The sequence below is a fragment of the Sus scrofa genome, chromosome 1 (genome assembly GCF_054392235.1).
Source record: "Sus scrofa isolate SSC_HxYL_T2T_F1_AM1 chromosome 1, Sscrofa_HxYL_maternal_Yorkshire_Landrace_v2.0, whole genome shotgun sequence".
NCBI classification, from domain to species: domain Eukaryota; kingdom Metazoa; phylum Chordata; class Mammalia; order Artiodactyla; family Suidae; genus Sus; species Sus scrofa.
Genome location: NC_139383.1, coordinates 172,605,437 through 172,630,800, shown reverse-complemented (window position 1 = coordinate 172,630,800; position 25,364 = coordinate 172,605,437). Strand labels below are relative to the sequence as shown.

The following is a 25,364-nucleotide window of genomic DNA, read 5'->3' as shown; positions in this document are numbered from 1 at the left end:
AAATGCATTTGTTCCTTAGGGAAACACCCACAAGAAGCACTGGTATAAATGTCAAAAGGTTGGGAAACTGAAAAGGTGCAAGTAGGAGGGATTTTTTGTTTGTTTGTTTTTTTGGCTACCGTGTAGCACATAGTGTTCCCCAGCCAGAGATCAGATCAGAGCTGCAGTTGTGACCTATACCGCCTCTGCGGCAATGCTGGATCCTTAACCCACTGTGCCGGCCGAGGATGGAACATGCGACCTGGTGCTGCGGGGATGCCACAGAGGCTGTTGCACTACAGTGGGAACTCTAAGTACTAGGGATGTAATGTACAACATGATAAATCTAATTAACACTGCTCTATATTTTGTATGAAAGTTGTTAAGGGAGTAAATCCTAAGGGTCTCATCACAAGGAAAAAAATTTTTTTCCTATTTCTTTAATTTTGTATCTCAGTGAGATGATGGATGTTCACTGAACTTATTGTCATAATCGTTTCATGATCTATGTAAATCAAATCATTATGTCATACACCTTAAACTGTCAGTTGTATCTCAGTAAAACTGAGTGGGGGGAGAGGTTTCCATCAAGTTATAACTCAGTTTCTTCAGCTGAACATTCTGCTTTTTTTTTCCCCTAGGGCTGCACCCACAGCATATGGAGGTTCCCAGGGGAGGGATAGAATCGGAGTTACAGCTGCCGGCCTGCACCACAGCCACAGACACGCCAGATCTGAGCTACATCTGCAAACTACATGTCCTCATGGATAATAGTTGGATTCATTTCCACTGCACTATGATGGGACCTCACTGGACATTCTAGGTAATGAATTTGTCATTAAGTTATGTTGGTTACGGGTGTTCCCGTTGTGGTTTAGCAATAACAAATCTAACTAGTATCCATGAGAACACAGGTGCAATCCCTGGCCTCAATCATTGGTTTAAAGATCTGGCGTTGCCATGAGCTGTGGTGTAGGTTGCAGATGCAGCTTGGATCTGGCATTGCTGTGGCTCTGGCATAGGCTGGCCGCTGCATTTCCAATTCGATCCCTAGCCTGGGAACTTCCATGTGCTGCAGCTTAGGCCCTGAAAAGAAGAAGAAGAAGAAGAAGAAGAAGAAAAAAAGATACCTTGGTTACGAATTCTAACTGGGATCTTTGGCAGCGCACTTAGTCTTGAATCTCACTTTCCTGATTAGGTAGGCAGGAATGGTAATATCTTCCCTTTTGGCTAATAGAGCTGTTTATTCATCTATTCAATCATTAACTCACTCAACAAACATTTATTGCAAAGTGGTTTGGTATGGCTGGAGAAACAAATGCAGCACCATTAGTGGAAGTGCCTTGAAAATGGTAACATGGAATTCCTGTCGTGGCTCAGTAGTTAACGAACCCGACTAGTATCCATGAGGGCACAAGTTCCACCCCTGGCCTCACTCAGTGGGTTAAGAATCTGGCGTTGCCATGAGCTGTGGTGTGGGTCACAGACACAGCTCGGATATGATGTTGCTGTGGCCGTGGCATAGGCCTGTAGCTCCAGCTTCGATTTGACCTCTAGCCTAGGAGACTCCACATGCTGCGGGTGCAGCCCTCAAAAGACAAGAAAAGGAAAGAAAATGGTGACACAGAAAGCCTCTACATTACTATTTCAGAAGACAAATGTGGTTGTTATTAGTGTCAATCACCAAGTATTTCTGGCTCTCCTTCCTCCAGGCCACGTCCTGGCCCTGTGGCACCTGGGTGAGCTCCATCACTAGATTTGACCAAAAGTGGTACCTGGTCTTGCCATTATGCTAAGAGCTTTAGACATATCACTCTTTTTTGTTTTTTTGCTTTTTAGGACCACACCCACGGCATATGGAGGTTCCTAGGCTGGGGGTCCAATCGGAGCTGTAGCTTCTGGCCTACACCACAGCCACAGCAATGCATGATCCCAGCTGTGTCTGTGACCTACACCACAGCTCACAGCAACACCAGATCCTTAACCCACTGAGAGAGGCCAGGGATCGAACCTGCATCCTCATAGATGCTGGTCAGATTCCTTAACTGCTGAGCCATGGCAGGAACTCCTAAACATGTCACTTCTGGGCCAGAACATTTACTTATTGATTTGAGGCCCTCCAGAACTCTCTTATCCTATGTCCTCTGCCATGGTGACTGCTGAATTCTCAGATAGTGGCTGCTCCATCAACCTGGCTCCCATAGTGAGAAGAATGCTGAACTCAAGACCGTTGGCCATGGGCAAGTACTATGAGTAAGAAAAAACTAGTGTTAAGTCTTGAAGATATTTTGTTACTGCAGTATAGCGTATTGTGTCCTGACAAAGACAACCAAGTTAATCAACCCATGAACTATATCACTGATATTATTCCTGTGATCTATTCTTCTCTTTCTCTCAGCGGCTGGTTAAGTGCAAGGTCATTTTTAAAGATGTGTCAGAATTCAGACCAAGGAATGACCCCTAAAATCATCCTCAGATACTTTCTTAGTCGCCTTACAAGGTAGGTTATTTACATAATTTCTCAATCTATCATTGCTGTGTAATCATTGATTGTTTTTTAGTCTTTAACTTTCTTGTGAAAGAATTTTCAAAGAAAAATAAACTGAGAAAAATCCATTTCTTCCTTAAACATGGCTGGCTCTTGGGAGTTACTCTCTTGGCTCAGCAGGTTAAGAACCTGACACAGTGTCCATGAAGATGCAGGTTTGTTTCCTGGCCTCGCTCAGTGGGTTAAGGATCTGGTGTTGCTGCAAGCTGTGTCACAGGTGGACGATGTGGCTTGGATCCCTGGATTGCTGTGGCTGTGGTGTAGGCCAGCAGCAGCAGCTCTGATTTGACCCCTAGCCTGGGAGCTTCCATATGCTGCGGGTGCAGCCTTAAAAGAACAAACAAAAAAAACCCATGGCTGCCTCTTGCTGGTTTAATGGCTTTTGCCAAGTGGAAGATACCAGTATTCATGGTACTTATCCCAATAGAATTTGAACTCTGTTAAGTCAGCAAAAATGTCTTTATTCCTCAGCTGATTGGCAGCAGATTTCAGTAAATGTACAGATTTCCATGGAAGCTGTGTTCAACAGAATTTATATGGCTCCTGTAAATTAGTAGTAATTGGATTCTGTAAATAAGAGACTAGTAGTAACGATAAAACAAAACAAAACAAAACAAAACAACAAAACAAAAGAATATGCAACCAGGAGAGGGGCTGGTTGAAACTTGGGACAGTGGTTGTTCTGCTGACAAGAGGGCAGAAAAGGTAATGGTCTCAAAATAGGAAAGGGAGTGTTGAAACAATTTTCTGGGTGTGATCTGACTCTAGGCTGCTTGGGGTTGCATTCTGGCTCAATCATTTACCAGCTGTGTGACCTTGAGTAAGTGTCTCACCCTTTCTGTGTTTGAGTTGTCTCATTTCAAAGAATGAGAAGAATGATGGCTCCTACTTCCTTGAACTCCTGCAAGGATTAAATGAGAGAATACATGCAGGAGTTCCTGTTGTGGCACAGTGGAAACGAATCTGATTAGGAACCACGAAGTTTTTGGTTCGATCCCTGACCTCGCTCAGTGGGTTAAGGACCCGGCGTTGCCCTGAGCTGTGGTATAGGTTGCAGTCGCAGCTGGGATCCCATGTTGCTGTGGCTCCGGTGTTGGCCAGCAACTACAGCTCCGATTCAACTCCTAGCCTGGGAATGTCCATATGCCACAGGTCCCACCCTAAAAAGACAAAAAAAAAAAAAAAAAAAAAAGAGAGAGAGAGAGAATACAAGCAAAGAACTTAGAAAAATGTGACAGGGAGGTCTCTTGTGGCTCAGTGGGTTAAGGATCTGGCATTGTCACTGCAGTGGCCTGGGTCTCTATTGCGGCTCAGCTTCAATCCCTGATCCAGGAACTTCCACATGCCTTGGGCACAGCTAAGAAAAAGTGACATATAATAAGTCCTCAATAAATATAAGATCTTATTAATACTGCTGTTGTTCTTTATACTTTTTTTTTTGACTGCACATGGGGCATGCAGATGTCCTGGGGCCAGGGATGAAACCTGAGCCACAACAGTGACAACACCGAATCCTTAAATCCTAGGCCACCAGGGAACTCTCATGCCTTTTAACTTTTCCTGTTAAGAGATTAAGAATGAGTCTGAGCTAAGGAACAGAACTTTGGTGATTTCTTTTCATCATGGCCTTTATGGCATCTTCCAAGTGCTATTAAATCTGGTCTTCATCCTGAATGCTTGACAGAATGCTTATTCTTTCAATATCATTTGGGTATATGGCGCTGGGTTGAGTAGCCTGTCCTCCCCTGTGGTCTTCTCGGGAAGAGGGACTGGCACTCAGGCCAAGGGTTCTCAGAGATAAATGCCAAGATGGGTTGTGGCACGGTATCCAGTGGCATGGTGGGTTGTGCCTGGGAAACTTGCTTCAGAAGGAAAATACTGGAGGTGGAGATTGAAGAGCAAGACAGGCTTTACCAGATAAAGCAGTCATGGGGACAGAGAGACCATGGGGCAGGTGGTGAGGGGGCGAGACCTCATGGGACAAGACGGTGGCGAGGATGCTGGGCAGGAACTTGTCCCAGGATGTGCCCTGGCGATGGGGAGTGGCGATGGAGAGTGGGCCAATCAAAGACACTCAGATTTTCCAGCTCAGGCGACAAGGAGGAAGGTAATGACACTCTTGAGTCAGGGAGCTCTGGAAGAGGGCCAGGCGGGCGCCAGGAAGATAATGAGTCCAACCCCAGACAGGACTTTATTGAAAAATGAGGGGGAAGAATCAAGCTCACTCTCTTCAATGTAGACCCAGTGAAAAAAGAAGCCACGTGCCTAGCTACTTTGATGTTCTCACTCATGCCAGCAAGACTGGTTGTTATTATGCAGCTCTGATTTACTGCTTGCCTTTCTAACTCCAAGAAGAGTGAAAGTAAGATCATATGCTCAGTTGCTCTTTCTGTATTTATGGAGGGCCCACTGTGTACCATGAACTGTTTTTGTTTGTTTGTTTGTTTGTTTTTAGGGCCACACCCGAGGCATATGGAAGTTCCCAGGCTAGAGGTCGAATCGGAACTACAGCTTCCGGCCTATGCCATAGCCACAGCAGCGAGGGAGCCAAGCTGCATCTGTGAACTACACCACAGCTCATGGCAACGCTGGATCCTGAACCCACTGAGCGAGGCCAGGGATCAAACCCGCAACCTCATGGTTCCCAGTCAGATTTGTTTCCACTGCACCACAACAGGAACTCCACAAGCCCCCATCTTGACTTATGCCACAGCTGGTGGCAATGCCAAATCCTTAACCCACTGCATGAGGCCAGGGGTGGAATTCGAATCCTCATGGATACTCGTCAGGTTCTTACCTGCTGAGCCACAGTGGGAACTCTCAGGCCCTGTTCTAGACCCTGAGGATTCAGCAGTTGATAAGCCATGCAAGCACCTACTGACATCGGTGTTAACTTCTTGTGATTAGAGAAAGACAATAAAATAAATATGCAACATGAGTCCATTTATAATAGGTCAGTGATGACAAATGCCACCAAGTGATGACTTGGAGAAGGAACCAGGACAGGGTCCTCCTCTGGCAGGGCAGTCAGGGAAAGTGACATTTGTCAAGAACCCTGAAGGAAGCAGAGGAATATTCTGAGCAAAGAAACTTCTGTGAGGGAAGACAGGTCCATGGTGGGAACCAAGAGAAAAGGTCCTGTGGAGGGAGCCATGGTTGATGTGTTTGCAGAATCAGGGAGCCCAAAGGTGCCAGAGGAATGAGGGCAGAGAAGTGGGGGGCAGGGGGGGCGGATGACCCAAGTCGATAGGGCCTGAAAGTAGCCTTAGGAACCTCCCATTTTATTCTGAGAGAATTTGCTTTTGGAGGGTCCCTGTAGGATAGTGGCGTGGTCAGATTTACATGTTGCAAGACTCCCTCTGGCAGCCTGGCAGAGAATAGACTGGGGAGAGAGCAGGAGAGGCAAGACCAAGGGAGGAGCTCCTGCAGTTACAGAAAATGCAAACCCCCAGCTTCTAAGGGTAAGTGCTTTAGATGTTACCTCATGGGAAAGGAGGCAAGTAGAGGCTCCAGATCCTTAAAACTGTGTGATTGTTCCAACTTGGAGCCGCATATTAAAAATTAGCTTAATGGGTGAAAAAAAATTATTGTTATTTATTATTTATTTTTTGTCTTTTTATGGCTGCACTCATGGCAAATGGAAGTTCCCTGGCTAAGAGTCAAATTGGAGCTGTAGCTGCCAGCTTACACCACAGCCACAGCAATGGGGGATCCAAGCCGTGTCTGTGACCTACACCACAGCTCACGGCAATGCCGGATTTTTAACCCACTGAGTGAGGCCAGGGATCAAACCTGCATCCTCATGCATGCTAGTCAGATTCCTTAACTGCTGAGCCACGACAGGAATTCCTTTTTTTTTTTTTTTTTTGAAAAATTATGGATAATAGTGTCTTACTCTAACAGAAAGTTATATATATATAAAAATAAAGGCACCCCTTCCCAGTCTCAACCCCACAGGACACTTTTGTTAACAAATTTTTTTTTTTTTTTTTTTGTCTTTTTAGGGCTGCACCCAAGGCATATGGAGGTTCCCAGGCTAGGGGTCTAATTAGAGCTACAGCTGCCAGCCTACACCACAGCCACAGCAACGCCAGATCTGAGCCGCGTCTGTGACCTACACCACAGCTCACGGCAATGCCGGATCCTTAACCCACTGAGCGAGGCCAGGGATCGAACCTGCAACCTCATGGTTCCTAATTGGATTTCTGCTGTGCCACGACGGGAACTCCAGTTAACAGTTTCTTATGAATTAATTCTTTCAGGGACTTTCCATGTATTTATATGCACTGTTTTTTCCCCTATGAATAGGATTAAACTTTATACTGCACTACTTTCCACATCGCTTTTTTAACTTAATGATTTAGTGCTGGCTTGTTTCTGTTTGCATGCAAGGACCCCCCCTCACTGATTTTAACGTTGCCTGGATGGCGCCGTGTGGGTGGACCATCCGTCATGTATTTAACCCATTCCCATGAATGGGCACGAAGGTAATTTCCAACTCTTGTAATTTTAGCCTGGTGTTACAAAGTTTATACATTTTTCTGCAATTGTATGAACATGTTTGCAGGGTAAATTCCTACAAGTGGAACCAATGGTTTGGTGTATCTAACACTCTGATGGAGTCTTCCACTTGCCCTTCCCACCCACCAGGCGTGAGAAGGCCTGCTTTTCACATCCCTGCAGCATTGGCCGGTATAACACCTTTAAATCTCTGAAAACCCACTTTGACTTTATTGATTTTTTTTTTTTTGGCTGCACCTGCGGCATCTGGAAATTCTTGGGTCAGAGATCAAACCCAAGACTCAGCAGTGACAATGCTGGATCCTTAAGCTGCTACGCTGCAAAGGAGCTCCAAAAATCCACTTTTTTTCCCCCTTTGGTCCTTTTTTTTTTGGTCTTTTCCAGGGCCGTACGCATATGGATGTTCCTTGGCTCGGGGTCTAATCGGAGCTGTAGCCAATGGCCTACACCAGAGCCACAGCAACACGGGATCCAAGCCATGTCTGCGACCTACACCGCAGCTCACGGCAACGCTGGATCCTTAACCCACTGAGGCCAGGGATTGAACCCGAAACCTCATGGTTCCTAGTCGGATTCGTTAACCACTGAGCCATGACGGGAACTCCCAAAAACTCACTTTGATTTTAAATCTTCCAGAAGCTGAGACACAAATAAAACCATGTACATTTATATGATGACTTCAGTGTTTCAAACAGTTTTCTTATTGGTCTTATTTGATTCTCAGAAAAATTAGGAGGCAGGAATCCTCCTTCTCCTTAGGAGAACCTAAAGAATCATTAGCCCCCTTTCTCATGGAAGAGGAAAAGAAGTTATATGATTTTCTCAGTGTGAAAATTTTATTCAAAACTAGAAATCATGTTTCATGTTCTTTCCCCTGCAGCTCCCAAGGCGTGTAGTGTCCTACCCGGCAGCCCCCACCAGCCCCCTGGTCCCAGCCCAGAGGCTGCATGGTGCTGGGCACTGCCCATGCCCTGCTCCCTCCTGAGGGCATCTGACCTGCACTCTGTTTCACAAGGGAGCAGGGGGCCAACTTACTCTCCCTGACCTGGGGAGACGGAGGCGACAGATGGTGGGAAGGGGGGTCAGGGAGATGAGAGTGAGGCCTGTGGGGACAGCTGCAGAACAGCATGATCAGATGGCTCATCTGGCAGGACCCAGGACCAGCGGGGGCTCTGTGGCTCTTGCCTGTGCTGATCTGGGAAGCTGCATCTTGGCATATTTGGGCCGCCCTTTCTCTCTGACTTTAATCAGCAATTCCAGCTGGCTTCCCAAAGACCCACCACCCTGCCGCCCACCTGCCACTCTCTCTGAAGGATGTCATCATTGTTGGGGGGACCGGAGGTCAACAAGTCTGGGGCTGGGTGCAGACTAGAGGCAGGGTGCTGACCCACATCTCTGCAGGGGCTGCACCTCCAGCAGCCTTGCCTTCCCCGTCTGTCACATCCCGCCCATCCCCAGGCGCTCTCACCCCCTCAGAGATGTTTGGAGGTGCTGCTGGGCCATGTGCTCCACCCTGAATTCTTAAATGTGTTCTTTAAAAAAAAAGAGAGAGAGAGAGAGGGCTCTTTGGAGTTTCCACTGTGGCACAATGGGATCAGCATCATCTCTGGAGCACTGGGACACAAGTTTGATCCCGGGCCTGGTGCAGTGAGTTAAAGGATCCAGCATTGCCATAGCTGCAGCTTGGATATACTCCCTTGCCTGGGAACTCCATATGCCACAGGGTGACCAAAAACTAAAAAAGAAAGAGAGAAGGAAAAGAAAGAAAGAAAGAAAGAAAGAAAGAAAGAAAGAAAGAAAGAAAGAAAGAAAGAAAGAAAGAAAAAGAAAGAAAGAAAGAAAGAAAAAGAAAGAAAGAAAGAAAGAAAGAAAGAAAGAGAAGGAAGGAAGGAAGGAAGGAAGAAGGAAAGAAAGAAAAAAGGAAAGAAAGAGAAAAGAAATAAAAAATAATTAAAAAAAAAGCAGGCTCGGTGGGCAGCCCACCCAGAACCCATGCCAGAATTGTGTGTGCCTCCCTGCCACCACCTCACTTCTAAACTCCAGACCCATGCTGTTCAACAAGTGCCACCAGATTCAGACGGACAGGTGAAATATGTTGCAAATATAAAATACACACCGGCCCTAGTGGTCTAGTGGGTAAGGACTTGGCATTGTCACAGCTGTGGCTCGAGTTTGATCCCTGGCCTGGGAACTTCCACAGGCCGTGGGCACGGCCAAAAACAAAACAAAGAATGTAAAACAGCTCGGTAAATGTTTTCTATTGGTTACCTGTTGAAGTGATAATATTTTGAACATATTGGGCTAAAGAATATTATTAAAATTAATTGTACTTTTGACTTTGAAAGAGGCGGCCACTAGACCATGTTAATCAGGTGGACTATGTGGCTTGAATTATGTTCTATGGAACGGCCCCAGTCTAGACATCTGGTGTCTTATTCATCATCTTTGTAGTGACTTCAAATCCTGCTTGGAAGGAGGTAGTGCATGAAGGAAGGAAGGGAGAAATAAAGTGAGGAAAGGTGAGGGGAGAAGAGGGAGAAAGAAAAGCTGTTTTCATCCAGGGAGGCCTGATGGAAGGAACGTGGACCAGTGTCAAATCTCGGTACTGCCGTATGGTTGGGCCATCTTGGGCAAGGGACTCAAATTTCTCTGAGGTATAATTTCCATCTGAGCCACATCTGCGACCTACACCTCAGTTCACAGCAACGCTGGATCCTTGAGCCACTGAGCAACACCAGGGACTGAACCCACATCCTCACGGACACTATGTTGAGTTCTTAACCTGCTGAGCTGGTTTAGATATATCTACAAGGGTATAAGCTCCTATACCCTGCACCCTGCTGAGGGCATCTGACCTAAACTCTGGTTCACGGGGAAGCAGGGGCTGGCTTACCGAAAGCACAGTGACCCACAAGTATGACTTGATCAACCAACAGTATTGTTGCATCAGCACATTGGTGCCAGCACATGGCAAGTGCTCCAGAAAATGTCTGAATGTTTGAAGGTTTGAGGGGTGGGTGAGGAGGTGGTCGCCCGCCCAAGGCACAGGCACATGGAAGCCCATGGAATGCCCCCTCTCTTGCTCCGCTCTTTCCTGCCAGGTTGCAGCCTCTTCACCTGTACTCAGTGTGCTTGCTGGTTGGCTTGTTCTCCCTTGCGCCCTGGGGGCCGGTCTGGGAAGTGCCCAAGTTCCACCTGGAGAACTGCCGGCACACGTGGTGGACCAACGTGCTATTGCTCAATAACTTCCTGTCTGTCCAGGAGGCGGTGAGTCGAGGTGGCGGCTGTGGAAGGGCCGAGGGGCAATCTGGTGTCTCCCTTCACACCGCGTGGTGACATTTCCAAGGGCCAACCCGAGTATGATCCCCTTTCTTCTGGCATCTTCATCTCTGGAGTAATAGTGATGCTGTAGGAAGGCGTGTGGGCGGGGAGCCAGGCCTCTGGTGATGGGGCGGGAGTTACCACATCCCTCTTGGCAGGGCAGCTGCTGTGAAAGCCAAGGGGGCGCAGGGGAGTGGGCCTGGAGGGGCCAACCACTGGGGCACTTGTCTCCATGCAGCTGCCCCTGCTCCATCCTGGTTCCTGTCCCGTCCATGTCACCTCCACCCTGAGAACCTATAAAGGGCCAGAACATGGCATGCCACCCTCCCCATAATGAATTCTATCCCATGTCAAGCCAGACCTGACTGAGCAACTGCGTCTGTGCATATTGTCATGGCTCCCCTAAAGCCCCCGTTTCCTCCTAATGGATTTGGAGCAAGTAGAAGTGAAATAGTGGTAATTATACTGTCATTGCTTTTGCATATGCCTTAAAAGCCCAGCTGAAAAGAGAATCACTTAAGTGTGACTGCATAACTGCTTACCAACTAGATGGCTGCCGCTGGTTCACAAGGGACCAGGAGCTTCGACAGGACATATGGTACCATGTAACTGCCCTCAGGTGGCACCATGTCCGTGACGGGGCCCCTGGAGGAGAGGTGGGGCTGTTTTCCTACAGGCAGACTGGCTTGGGTTATGCTAAGTGTCCAATTGGAGCTACAGCCTACACCACAGCCATAGCAATGCAGGATCCGAGCCGTGTCTGCAAACTACACCACAGCTCACGGCAATGCCGGATCCTTAATCCATTGAGTGAGGCCAGAGATCAAACCCACAATCTCATGGTTCCTAGTCGGATTCCTTTCCCCTGCACCACAATGGGAACTCCCATGCTGTCACTTCTGTTGGTCTCCCTGGGATGAGGAGCTGGGAAAGGAGACCAAGCCTGCTTTTACCTCTGAAGCCTTGCAGAGAATTTCCCCCAGGAGTTGCCTTTCACTGAATTAGAAACACAAGTAACTGCCCCCTTTCCCCCAGACATGGACAGCTTGTGGAACAATGCAGTTTTGGCTAGATGATCTCCTGTCAATCATATGTGGGAACTCTGTGGTTTCCCACAAAATCTTGTTTGCAGCCAGGCCTCTGTTTGTTTTTAATTAAAATATACTTGATTTACAATGCTCTATCAATTTCCATTGTACAGTAAAGTGACTCAATCACGCATATATATGCCTTCTTTTTCTCATATTGTTTTCCATTATGTTCTATCACAAGTGATTGGATTTAGTTCGCTGTGCTATACAGCAGGACCTCATTGCTTATCCATTCTAAATGTAATAGTTTACAGCCACCAACCCCCAACTCCCCATCCACCCCACTCCTTTTCCCCTCTCCCTTGGCAACCACAAGTCTGTTATCTACGTCTGTGAGTCTGTTTCTGTTTTGTAGATAGACCCATTTGTGCCATATTTTAGATTCCAAATATGAATGATATCATATGGTATTTGTCTTTTTCTTTCTGACTTACTTCGCTTAGCATGAGACTCTCTAGTTGCATCCATGTTGCTGCAAATGGCATTATTTCATTCCTTTTTATGGCTGAGTAGTATTCCATTGTGCATATATATGCAGCTTTGGCCAGACATCTTCTTTTTCTATTCATCTGTCAACTTAGGTTGTTTCCATGTCTTGGCTATTGTGAATAGTGCTGCTATGAACATAGCAGTGCATGTATCTTTTTGAATTATAGTTTTGTCTGGATTTATGCCCAGGAGTGGGATTTCTGGATCATGTGGTGGTTCTATATTTAGTTTTACGAGGTACCTTCATGCTGTTTTCCACAGTGGTTGTACCAGTTTACCTTCCCACCAACAGTGTAGGAGGGTTCCCTTTTCTCCATACCCTCTCCAGCATTTGTTATTTGTAGACTTATTAATGATGGCCATTCTGACTGGTGTGACATCAGGCCTCCATCCTAAATGAACCCATTCTCTCCACCTGGAGTTGGGGAAGGGCAGGAAGGCAAAGAAGAGAGAACATCAACCCCTCTGACTCCAACTGCACCGTAGTAGAGAAAATTATTCCTTACATCGGTGAAATAAGATGGGATTTAGTTCCCACTGCTGTCCTAGGAGATTAGCTATTATTATTGTTTTAGACAAGAGATAATTTCCAGTTTGTAAAATGGTAATGGTAATACGTACTCCCCCTGAGGCTTGTTATAAGGATTAGTTGAGATAGGATGTGTGAAATATCTGTAACTCCAAAGTCCTTTCTCTTCCCCCTACTCGCCTGCTGAGTTCTTCCTCCTGGTCCAGGGTGGGGAGAGGAAGTGGAGCAGAGCTGGTAAGTGACAGAGAGAAGTAACCTTTTCTGGTCTCTTCCCAGTGCAACGGCTGGACCTGGTATCTTGCCAATGACTTTCAGTTCCATCTCATCACCCCTGTGATCGTCTTCATCCATGGAAAGTGAGTCCAATTGGAACAAGTGTTTCTCCCCATGGGGCCTCTTCCATAAAATCTTTAGAGAGTCTCCAGTCCTGGGCAAAGCAGCTTTTACGACAGGAGACAGATTTTCTGGAAGAGTGTGAACACCGAATCCTCCACTGTTGATTTCTTCCACGCCCTCTTCCACTCTTTGTCCCTCACAGTCTGGGTTTTGCAGAGTTATAATCAATGTGTCATATCTAGCCTCAGCTTTTCATATTTCACTGTTCTTATAGACATTTCCACCTATGGACATGGCCGGCAAACTTGTCAGTTTTAGGACTGAGATGCCATTTTTTACGGTTGGGCACCTAGATTGTTTCCAGTGTTTTTGCAATTATCAATGGCACCTGGCCCAATGTCTTTAAACACATTACTTTTTCCCTTCAGTCTTTATTTCCTTGGGGACCTATTTCCAAGTGGAATTATTAGGTCAAAGTGTACAACAATTTTGGGGTGCTTATTACATATCGAGAGATTACTCCTCAGAAGGAGTGAAGTAGTTTATGGTGAATTACTCTGTGAACCTGCTTCCCCATGGTGGATATTTGTCACTTTAATTTGTGTTAGTTTTAGCAAGGCTTTAAGGCCTCAATAATTCACAGGAAGACTTAGAGTTTGTGAATTATCCACGCCATATTTTATTTTATTTCATTATTTTTTTTTCTTTAGAGCTGCACCCTTGGCATATGGAAGTTCCCAGGGTAGGGACTGAATCAGAGCTGCAGTTGCAGGCCTACACCACAGCCACAGCAACGCCAGATCTGAGCTGTGTCTGTGACCTACACCATAGCTCATGACAACACCGGATCCTTAACCCACTGAGCAAGGCCAGGGATCAAACCCAAATCCTCATGGATAGTAGTTGGGTTCTTAACCTGCTGAGCCACAACGGGATCTCCCCATTAAAATTTTTATAAATAGTAGTCTCATAAAACCTTTCTGTGGTAACCATTTGTCTCCAGCTCTGATGTAGCTAGAATGCATATCCTTAAGAAGAATTACTGGGCCAAAGGGCATGAGTGTCTTTTGGGCTCTTTAAATATAATGACAAATTGCTTTCTTTAAAGGTTGTATCAATATTCAATCTTCAGGCCATCTTATTATACCACTGCCAATATGGACTGTTAATAATTTTTAAAATTAATTAATTAATTTATTTTTGCTTTTTAGGGCTGCATCCAAGGCATATAGAAGTTCCCAGGCTAAGGGTTGAATTGGAGCTACAGCTGCCAGCCTATACCACAGAGACAGCAATGCCAGATCCGAGCCACATCTTCAACCTACACTGTAGCTCATGGCAATGTCAGATCCTTGACTCACTGAGTGAGGCCAGGGATGGAACCTGAGTGCACGTGGATACTAGTCGGGTTCATTTCTGCTGCACCATAATTGGAACTCACAGTAATAGTTTTAAAAACATGGGAATTCCCTGGTGGTTTAGTGGTTAAGATTCTGCACTTTCACTGCTGTGGTCTAGGTTCAATCCCTGGTCTGGGAACCAGGATCCCACACCAAGCCACTGCACACCACAGACCAAAAAAAAAAAAAAAAAAGTTAGAGATCCACATGGAGAAACTAGAAATACCACGGAAGGACCCCATAGCAATTTTGAACAAATGGAAAGACATCTCATTCTTCTGAGACATCACAACAGTATGAATGAGCCCTGAATAAACAACAATTTTTTTTGGTCTTTTGTCTTTTTTAGGGCCGCACCCGTAGCATATGGAGTTTTCCAGGCTAGGGGTCAGAGCTGTAGCCACTGGCCTACACCAGAGCCATAGCAACTCAGGATCTGAGCCACGTCTGTGACCTACACCACAGCTCACAGCAATGCTGGATCCTTAACCCACTGAGAAAGGGCAGGGATTGAACCCACAACCTCATGGTTCCTAGTCGGATTCATTTCCTCTGTACCATGACAGGAACTCCCCAATTTTTTTTTTTTTAAAAACAAGCAAGATGTTATTTTAGGATATGTAAGAAATCATTCATTTTTTTTCACATCATATCTGTGCAACCAGCCCCCACTCCTAGATTTCCTCTTTAAAAACCCTTTCTAGAAGGTACTGATGTGGAACAGATTTTACCAAAGTCTTCCCAGATGGCAGGGTTTGCATCCTCTTTTGCTCTGCATCACCACTTTTCACCTACTTCCAGTTGCACTGCTTCTCAATTCCACTCTTCTGGAGGGTGGAACGTGACAACCAAGAACAAGTGCTCAGTACTGAGGAAGGGGTACCTATATCTGTACGCATCGGTGGAAGGAGGGGTGAGGTCCGAACTCCCCCTACCCATTCTCCTGAATCAGAAGCACCCTAATGTCATGTCTCATTTTCTCAGAAGTGCGGGACAAGGGTTAGGGAGTGCAATTTTCAATAGTATAATAGACCTGCTAAAAGCAAATGAAATTGACTATGGAAATAAGATCTGATAATCACGTTGCTATTTATTCAGGGAATAAATATGTAGGGGAAAAAAACCTAAAAAACAAAAACCCCAAACTCTGAACATCCTCTCATAGGAAGAGCTACCTCTCTGCCTGTTTAGTTTATACTCACATCTTCCCAGGATGAAATGCCCGCAAGTGGGAGGAATGAGGACTTCATGTGATCTCCTCCTGCCCCAGCATGGAATCAGAGAAGGTCAAGAATAGACAATGGTGGAAATTCCTTTTGTCTGGGAACCAAAGTGGCTCAGTGGTAATGGGCCCGACTAGTATCCATGAGGACGTGGGTTCAATCCCTGGTCTTGCCTAGTGGGTTAAGGATCCAGCGTTGCCGTGAGCTGTGGTGTAGGTCACAGACATGGCTTGGATCTGCTGTGGCTGTGGCTATAGCTGGTGGCAGGCATTGACTTTAAAAAAAAAAAAAAAAAAAGAGTAGACAAAGTTGTCTTTGGGATGCTGAGCAAGCCCTTTCCCGCCCCCAGGCCTCTCAGAGGGCTGGGCTGATTACTCCGTACCCCTGTCACTGATCCCTGCTGCTGCCAGGGCAGGGGCTCCCCTGAAGGAGCTGAGATGTACTCATGCTCCACTGGGGTTGACTGACTCCTGAAAGCAGCCAGGGGAGGCGGAGCAGCAGAGCCCCACTGAGCTGGGTCTGACCAGTTCTCTGGGTGGTCACAGGCTGACTGTTGCACGGCTCTGGAGATGTGGCAAGTGCCTGCAGGTATGGGTGGGCAGGTGTGGGGCTCAGCCAGCCTGGAGCCCTGGCCAGTGAGACAGGGCAAACCTCTACCTGCTCCTTCTAGGGTGCATTGGCAGCAGGAATCTCTGACTGCTGGTTGGGGTATTGAGTGAATAAAAAGCAAGAGAAATTCTGTGGGGAGTCCTGACCAGGACACTGGGAGCTGACAGAGACCTCCAAGACAGCCCGGGATATTTTCATTAAAATTTTTTTTAAAAAATTTTTATTTATTGGAGTTCCCTTCATGGCGCGCAGTGCTTAGCGAATCTGACTAGGAACCATGAGGTTGTGGGATCGATCCCTGGCCTTGCTCAGTGGGTTAAGGATCCGGCATTGCTGTGAGCTGTGGTGGGGGTCACAGACGTGCCTCACATCCCAAGTTGCTGTGGCTCTGGTGTAGGCCGGAGGCTACAGCTCCGATTAGACCCCTAGGCTGGGAACTTCCATATGCTGCTGGAGCGGCCCTAAAAAAGGCAAAAAGACCAAAAAAATTTATTTATTTATTATTATTATTATTGCCATAGCACGCATGTAGGAGCTTGACATGGGATCTCAGTTCCCAGACCAGGAGTAGAACCCAGGCCACAGTAGTGATAGTGCTGAATCCTAACCACTAGACCACCAGGGAACTGCCCTTCAGGATCTTTTCAGACCAGAGGAAGACACTCTGTTATTCCTTCCTTCTCTTGGGCTGTGGCCCTGGAATGGACTTTTCTGAGGGACTAACACTTTTTTTTTTTTTTTTTTTTTTTTTGCTTTTTAGGGCTGTACCTGCGGCATATGGAGCTTCCCAGGCTAGGGGTCCAATTGGAGCTACAGCTGCCAGCCTACAGCACAGCCACAGCAATGCAGGATCTGAGCCGCATCTGCAACCTACACCACAGCTCATGGCAACACCGAATCCTTAACCCACTGAGAGAGGTCACGGATCGAAACCCACAACCTCATAGTTATGAGTCAGATTCCTTTCCACTGCGCTATGACGAAGCGAACTCTAGGACCAACACTCTTGAGAGAATAGAGGTGGTCGTCAGTGCTTGAAGCTCTAAACTTTTCTCAATCCCACTGTCCTGAGAGCAGTGCCCCTAAAGGGCCAGAAATTACAACTGCTGACCTGAATTGGCCCAGATAGCCCCAGGCTACTTGCGCTGCGGTCACAGCTCTTGATCAGTGGCTCAGGGGCCAAGGAGGACAAACACTGGCAAGAAAGAAGGTGGGACCTGTGTTGTTATCTTCCTGTCTGCTTGTTTTGGAACCTCTGTGTAATAGTTTGCTTGGGCTCCCTTGACAAAGCATTATAGACTGGGTGGCTTAAACACCAGAAATCGACTTCTGAGAGTTAGAAGTCTGAGATCAAGGTGTTGGTAAGGTTGATTCCTTCTGAGGATTCCCTCCTTGGTTTGCAGATGGCCACCTTCTCCCTGTGTCCTCACGTGGTCACCCCTCTGTGGGTGTCTGGGTCCCAATCTTCTTCTCCTATAAAGACAGCATTGGATTAGGGGCCACCCCAGTGACCTCATTTCACCTGAGTTATCTCTTTAAAGAACTGGAGTTCTTATGGTGGCTCAGCAGAAACAAATCCAACTAGTAGCCATGAGGAGGCGGGTTCCATCCCTGGCCTCAATCAGTGGGTTGGGGATCTGGCGTTGCTGTGAGCTGTGGTGTGGGTCTCAGACGTATCTTGAATCCCATGTTGCTGTGACTGTGGCTGTGGCTGTGGTTGTGGCTGGCAGCTGTAGTTCCGATTCAACTCCTAGCCTGGGAACCTCCGTATGCCGTGGGTGTGGCCCTAAAAAAAAAAAAAAAAAAAAAAAGAACCTGTCTCCAAATAAAGTCACATTCCAAGGTCCTGGGGTTAGCATCTGGAGGGGCACCATCCAAGTAGTTTGTATTAGGAAGCTTTTATTAGAGTCTCTGCAGTGGCAGGAGCTCCTGGGGACTTGTCTGACTTCTGACAAGAGGTACCACGGTGTGGGCTTCAGCCCCCAAGGGAGTTAAATATTTACTTGGGTGGATGTAGGTTTTTATTGCATGGCATGACTGGATGGTTTACCACCCAGCTAGGACAATGAGTGCTTCGTACCTTCCCACTCCAGACCTGGTGGGAACCCACCTGAGTGTCCCTGTGATTGAGGCATCCTCATCCCAAAGTCAGCATCTTTCCTAGAGGCTGTCATGGAAGGTAGATTTCACTTTTTCAACTAAAACCCAGCACTACCCAAATCTGTGACTATGCTACTACCTTTAACCTATGAATGCTAGGAGGTATAAAAGTGGGCCTTTTCTTCAGAGAACACACTTGTATAGAATGCTAGTAAGTCACAGAGGACTGAGCTAGAGGGTCTGGCAAAAGGCATGGTAGATAGACAGCCTTGTCGCCTACCTCTCTCGCCCACATTCATGGCAGATGGGACAGCACCACTGAGCACCACCCCTCCTCCATTCCAAGCATTAACACAAAACTAGAATCGGCACTCTGGGTGAAAATCATTGGTTCCCAGCATCACGGTGGGGTTAAGCAAATGGTCTCTCATCCCTTCCTCATGAATAACCATGGCAACTTCAAGCAGCGGAAAAAGATCGCCAAAGGCATTATCTGGGCAGAGTTGTGCCTGGATGTCTGGCACCCACGTTCAACATTTCTTCTACGCCACTGCAGATCCTCCTGGTCCCATCCCTCCCAATTCCGAGTAGATCCAGCAGGGCCTTGCCCTGAGCCTATCTCCTTCAGTCTCATTTCCTGCCCAGAACTTCTTATAAACTACAACCAGAACTCCTTTAAGAATCCTCTCAGCCTTATATACCCGGAGTTCCAAATTGTGGAGGAATTAATTTTTGTGGGGCCTTTGACCCACAGGGGATATTAGACAGTAGGAAAATGCTTCTCTCTTTCATCCCCCAGGACAGTTTTGAGATGTGTTTCATAAGGCTCCCTAGAACATTCTGGAAGAACCTTGATAGTGCATTCTTGCAATGGCCTTCCCTGCTTCCCCATTCCACATCCCATCCCTCATTCCAGCCCCTACATGAACTGCCTGCACCCAGATATTTGTCAGACTCTGCATCAGGGTCGGGGGAGGATCCCTGGGGGCCTTCTGTAACCATCTCCCCTCCCCCACGTCCCACCTGTGTCTGACAGTCACCTCTCTCCTGCATCACCCATACAGGGCCTCGTGGGTGGTCAGGGCCATTCTCAGACATGGTCTCATTTTGAGCTGCACCGCAAATTTCTGTGTGAAGATGAAGAAATTCAAATTCAAGATCCTGCCCAAGTCTGGGCAGCTAGTACATGGTCAAGACTAAAGGCTAACTCAGACTCTGAAACTCCAAGCCCAGCTCCTGCCCCACTGGACTGTAGCTGCCCCCACCTTGGCCCCTCTTGGAGGCAGCCTGGCAGGAAGTACCTCTGACTGCCAAGGTTGCAAGTCTTTCCTGTCCACAATTTTTGCAGAGAAGGCAAGTGGACATCTTCTCTTCTTTGCAGAAATCAACATGCCCTCATCTTCCTTGGAGTAGCGCTCTTCTTGGCATCTTTCACCGCCACTGCTCTGCTCACACTGGCTTACAACCTTCCCGTGGCAGCTCCGTCAGAAGCAAGGTAACCATGGTGCCCAGCGTGCCCTGCTTTGTCCATTGCCTGCCTCAGAGTGGCCAGGACTTCCCAGGCAGGGCTACTGAACCTAAGCCAGGCTGTTTGCATTGTGCACATCGGCTCTTGGGAAAAAAAAAAAAAAATGGGTAGGAACTATTCTGCCTGGATGGGAAAGTTGATTACGTGTTTATTTCCAAGCTTCTGAACCTTCCGGCTTGCGCTGGGGGTCATTTTGAAAGTACAGGGAACTCACTGTGGCCCACTAAAATGCGTCTCAGAGGAAAGGAGCGCCCCCACGTGGTTGCATTGCGTTTCTCCTCCAGGGTTGAACGGTTGTTGGACACCCTTTTAGGGAATGGAGAGACTGAAATTTAAGGGAGTTGCCAGTTACTCCTTCCAGGTCATACGCCTAGTAAGTGGCAGAGGTGTGAGTTGAATTTAAGACTTTACCCGCCATGCTATTTTACCTCCCCAAATGAGGTGTATGTAACAATTCTTCCCCATAACAATGCTGCGTCTTATACAGGAAAAACTGGTAAGATTTCCCGCTAATCTGTTCTCGAGGCAGCTATCAGAGTGCTACAAATTAAAATCACATCGTGTCAGTCATCTGCTCCAATTCCTCCATTGGTCTCAAAGCAGGTCTCTGTCTGACCTCATCTGTCCCTGCCCTACTTGCTAACTCTGGTCCAGCCACACTGGCCTCCTTCCCTCCACACACCCAGTATGCTCCTTCTTCAGGTCTTTTGCACTTGCTGTTCCCTCACTGTGCAATGTTTTTCCTTTAGATTCTAGATCTTGGCAGGACTAGGTCCCTCACTTCCTACAGGTGTTTGTATGTATGTCACCTTCTCAGAGCAACCTTCAGTGACTTTCTGGTATAAAATAGACCAGAACCGAGTGTGGCACAAAAGTGCTCAAAATTTATTTGTGATCAGAATATATGAATGAATGAATGAATGACTACACCTTAGGCCTTTTGACCATGGAAGCATCATGCTCTTCCCACCATGTCATCAGCTTTTGTGGGCAGAGCCAGGTGACCAAGGAGGCTTGCTCCTGTGTAGCCCAACGGGTCTCAACTCCAGGTGCAAATGAGAGTCACCTGGGGAAAGTTTAAATCCCACTGATGCTTCCAACAAGCACCGTCCTGGACCAGCTGAGCCAGAATCTCCAGGGGTGTGGCCCAAGCAACAGAATTTTGCTAGCGCTTCCATGAGGAGGTTTGCTTCTTTCAGGAGAGGTTCACTTCTGGGAACCACACTTTTCTTATTCATTTATTTATTTGCTTTTTAGGGCCATACCCACAGCATATGGAAATTCTAGGAGTTGAATCGCAGCTATAGCTGCTGGCCTATACCACAGCCATAGCAACACCAGATCCAAGCCGTGTCTGCAACCTACACCACAGCTCACAGCAACGCTGGATCCTCAACCCACTGAGCAAGGCCAGGGATCGTGCCTGTCCTCATGGATACTAATTAGATTCATTACCGTTGAGCTACGATGGGAACTCCTAGGAACCACATTTTTAGAGCTAGCCTGACATACCAGGCACCAGAAACAATTATTTAAAATGAATTCAGTTGTCGTCATATTTCCTTGAGATCCAAGGTGGAAGGCCTAAAGGAACTTGGAATTTTAGGAAGGCAGCTGTGGCCCAAGGCTGGATCATGAGATCACTGTGGATCATTACCGAAGAAATTATCAGAGGCACCCCCAGTTTTCCTCTGGGTTTGCTGATTGCCCCAGTGTGCATCTGAGGGATTCCTTTTTCCATGTCCAAATCAATTGTTTATTTGTTTTAATCTTATGACCAAACCCGTGGCATATGGAAGTTTCCAGCCAGGAACTGAATCCCAGCCACGACTGGGACCTTACCCACTGTGCCAGGGTGGGGATTGAACCTGCACCTCCGAAGAGACCTGAGCCGCTGCAGTCAGGTTGTTAACCCACTGAGCCACAGCAGGAACTCCTCCAAATCAAACATAACCTTTGGTCTTACATCCTTGTGTTTTTCAGTGAAAAGGCAGCCATGCTGTACTTCTCGGAGTACTACACAAAGCCCTACTGCCGACTCGGACCATTCCTCGTGGGCCTCTTCCTGAGCATCTTCATGTACCAAAACCAGCAGGCAAACATACTCAAAACCAAGGTATATGATTTCCTCATACCCCACCGTAAGGACTGGGTCTGCTGGGCACGCAATGTGGAGGTGGATTGCATTTGGCCAGGCCCTTCCAAAGCCATGGGCAGGAGACCGACCTCTGGGTACTTTATTGTGCTGTGGTGTGTTAGCAATGGCTTTTGGTGCTACAGTATAAGAGGTGCCTCGGCTTCTTGCTAGAGCCTGATTCTCTGCTTTCTTTACTGAGTTCCCCTAAGAAAGCTCCAGATCTGGAACCCAGCAGGGTGTTGGAGCCTTGGTACAGACCCAGAGAAACTATTGCCATGGAAAAGTGCACCCACACAGGGAGATGGCAAGCCCATCATCTGGAAGGTCATGGTTACATGGGTTGTATTTTCATTTTTTTGTCTTTCTAGGGTTGCACCCGTGGCGTATGGGGCTAGGGGTCAAATCAGAGCTGTTGCTGCCGGCCTACGCCACCGCCATAGCAACTCCAGATCTGAGCCGCGTCTGCAGTCAACACTGCAGCTCACAGCAACGCCAGATCCTTAACCCACTGAGCGAAGCCAGGGATCGAACCTGCAACCTCATGGTTCCTAGTCAGATTTGTTTCCACTGCACCACAACAGAAACTCCAGGGTTGGATTTTTAATGCACTAGATCTTTGGTTTCTAGAAATAAGATTCTTTGTCAGATTTGAGGGTTCCATCTGGGAATCAGATAGTGCAGTATCTAGAGGAAGGAAGGCTCTTACTCTGTGTTCCAAATGGAATTTCTTTCCGGTGGGTAATCATTCTCCTTCACCACCCAGTGTCATTACTCGAGCCAGAGCCCTGGATTCATGGACGCCTCCTCCTTGTTGCCTGATCCTCCCCATCCAATCACCCACCAAGTTCCATCGGTTGTTTCTCTTGCCATCTTTTTGTAGCCTCTCCCCCTGACCTTGAAGCTCTTCTCATCTCTTACCTGGACTTCTTCACTTGTTCCCTTGCCTCCAGCCTTGTTGATTTCAAATACACCCCTAGGGCAATCTATTTAAAACATCACCTTGGCCTTGAACTGTGGAAAACCTTTTTGTATGACTTTGTTGATCTACAAGACCTTGAGGGCAGAACTCAGCTCTGAGGTCTTACTGACAATTTCCAGCACCTGGTTCTGAAATCACTGAAGCTGCTCCACAATGAATGAGGGAAGGCTCATTGGCTTCACCGTAGAAGAAGGGCCAAGAATTCCCTTGCACTATGAAGGTGCAATGCTGACTCCAAAGCCCCTCTGCTAGGCCCTACCTTGGCTTGCCCAGGTCTTGTGGGTGCCTCACCTAAAATGTTCTAGAGAAGAGGCCCTGGTCCCTGGAAAATCTCCTGTTGCTCGTGGCAGGGACAGGAGACAGGGTTTGATTGGAAGGAATGGATACACAGGGGCTACATGACTTTTCCTCTAGGTTAGAGTTATAGGTTATGATATTCCTTGGAAAATGTTCAATTCAGTTATTGACTACAACGGAAGGCCATTCAGGATGTGCTTTAGTGTAGTCGGGGTTCGTGGTGCCCAGGGAGAAAATGGGTGTGAGCAAAGGGGAAAACCTAAGATGATGATGGAGCTTTTGGGGATCACTCTGAGGACCAGGTCAGGACCAGGGAGCATGGAGCTGGGACCCAAGTCAAGCTGAGCTGGAGGAATGACCTGGAAGGGAATGAATAGGCCAAGGGCGAAGCCAGAAAATAAGAAGGCAGAGTCCACACTGGAGGCAACTGGGGGGAAGGGAAGCATATTCCATGTGGTAGAGAAGAGATAAGGCAGTGAGCATCTTGAGTAAGAGTGAGGGGCATCCTTGACTAAAAGAGGAAGCTTGGGAGAACCCTTGAGGAAGTGACTTGTTCCCTGTAGCCAGCACCTAGGGCAGGACCTGAGACCCAAGGAGGGGGAGACTTCCCTTTAGAGATAAGACAGTAGACTGAAAAGATGCTAGTTCAGGTCAGTGTCAATGTCAGCATAGCATCTTGAGACAGAGAAGTAAGAGAGACCCTTGGAAGACAGATCTGGGTCAGAAAAGGTCAAGTTAGACGACAGAAGATCTAAGATCTAGAACTGAGCCCAGTAATAGAATTGAACCCACGGGGCTCTTCTTTGAGATGGAAACTTCTCCATTCTCCCATTCCTTCTGACATTATACATCCCAGGTTACAGCCCTCTGATGGATGCAGCCCAGGTACAGGCTGTATGCCAGAGTCCCTCACAATTAATCTCGGGGGGCATACCCAGTCAAGGAACCTTACTTGATTAAGGAATAGAGTGGGAGGTTAGAAGGGGTGGGAGTGGGTTAGAGCACTACCTTTTTTTTTTTTCTTTTAACTTTCATCTAAAAATGATTCAAAGCTCACTGTAAGTTGGTTAAATGGTAGAGGAGGTCTTGGGTACCCTTGACCCATATTTCCCCATCAGTAACATGTTATGGCACATGGATACAACCAAGTCATTGACACTGGCCCAATCCACAGACCTTAGACCCACCAGTTTTGTGGGCCCTCATTTCTATGTATATATGTATATAGTCTTATGCAATTTTTTTTTCTTTTGCTTTTTAGGACCGAACCCGTGTCATGTGGAAGTTCCCAGGCTAGGAGGCGAATCAGAGCTGTGCCAGCCTACACCACAGCCACAGCCACAGCAACTCGGATCTGAGCCATGTCTACACCACAGCTCACGGCAACACTGGATCCTTAAGCTGCTGAGCGAGGCCAGGGATCTAACCCATATCCTCATGGAGATTAGTTTGGCTCGTTACAGCCACAACAGGAACTTCCAGTTTTGTGCAATTTTATCACGTGGTAGATTTTTGTAACCACTACCACCACAATAAAGGGACCACAAAGATTGCCCTTGTGCTACCTCTTCCTGGTCATACATCCATTGTCCCCTACCCCACCCCAACCCTAACCCCTTGTAACCACGAATCTGAACCTTCTATTTCAGTCAGATTGGGGCTGTGATTGAGGTTTACAAATAGATACCTAAAGTGACGGTAATGGAATTCTCTTGTGGTGCAGTGGGTTAAGGATCTGGTGCTGTCACCGCACTGGCTGAGGGCGCTGCTGTGGTGCAGGTTTTACCCCTGGCCGGGGAACTTCCACATGCTGTGGTTGTGGAAAAAAAGTGACTATAATAACACACCAAAAGTAAATTAGTGTAAAAGGAAGTAAATACACAATAGCCAAAATGGGCTGTGACCAGTGCGTTTCTATTCCCTGTAGGTACAGGCTCTGCTGGGGTGGATCTGCTCCCTGTCAACCCTGTTCCTAGTGGTGACTCTGGCTTACACAGTGGATGACTCCTCTGTCACCTCTTCAGTGGCCACTGCCATCTACCAGGCTCTCCACCGGACACTGTGGGCTGCAGCTGTGGGCTGGGTCTTATTCGCATGTCAAGAGGGCTATGGAGGTATGCTGACGCTGAAGAGCTCAGTGATGTGGCATGGGGCTTGCTGGGAGAGGGGTGGGGGGTGCGTTAAGAAACAGGTCTTTTTTTTTTTAAGGTTTTTATTTATTTATTTATTTATTTTTGCCAACAAATATTTTATTTTTTGTTTTTTACCACTCGATGA

General features: G+C 47.2%; 1 protein-coding gene and 1 long non-coding RNA gene across 9 annotated transcripts in view; one reads left to right on the top strand and one right to left on the bottom strand.

The window, feature by feature from the left end:
* Positions 1 to 25,364, top strand: part of OACYL (O-acyltransferase like) — a 73,396-nt gene that overhangs the window by 39,815 nt on the left and 8,217 nt on the right. For 5 of the 8 annotated variants that reach the window (XM_084977773.1, XM_021099951.2, XM_021099957.2 and 2 more), the window contains 6 exons: positions 2,378 to 2,479; positions 10,150 to 10,315; positions 12,755 to 12,834; positions 19,528 to 19,641; positions 21,658 to 21,790; positions 25,015 to 25,201. In XM_084977773.1, coding sequence (XP_084833899.1) covers positions 2,378 to 2,479; positions 10,150 to 10,315; positions 12,755 to 12,834; positions 19,528 to 19,641; positions 21,658 to 21,790; positions 25,015 to 25,201 — 782 coding nt within the window. Of the gene's footprint in view, positions 1 to 2,377; positions 2,480 to 10,149; positions 10,316 to 12,754; positions 14,218 to 14,751; positions 15,735 to 19,527; positions 19,642 to 21,657; positions 21,791 to 22,179; positions 22,334 to 25,014; positions 25,202 to 25,364 lie in introns of those variants that run through there. The other 3 variants (XM_021099979.2, XM_021099955.2, XR_014816342.1) reach the window with 3 other exon arrangements.
* LOC146406848 (uncharacterized) lies at positions 17,407 to 19,581 on the bottom strand. The gene is made up of 3 exons (XR_014816479.1): positions 19,448 to 19,581; positions 19,187 to 19,273; positions 17,407 to 17,519 (listed from the first exon to the last, which is right to left on the bottom strand). It is a non-coding gene; the product is annotated as an uncharacterized LOC146406848 (long non-coding RNA).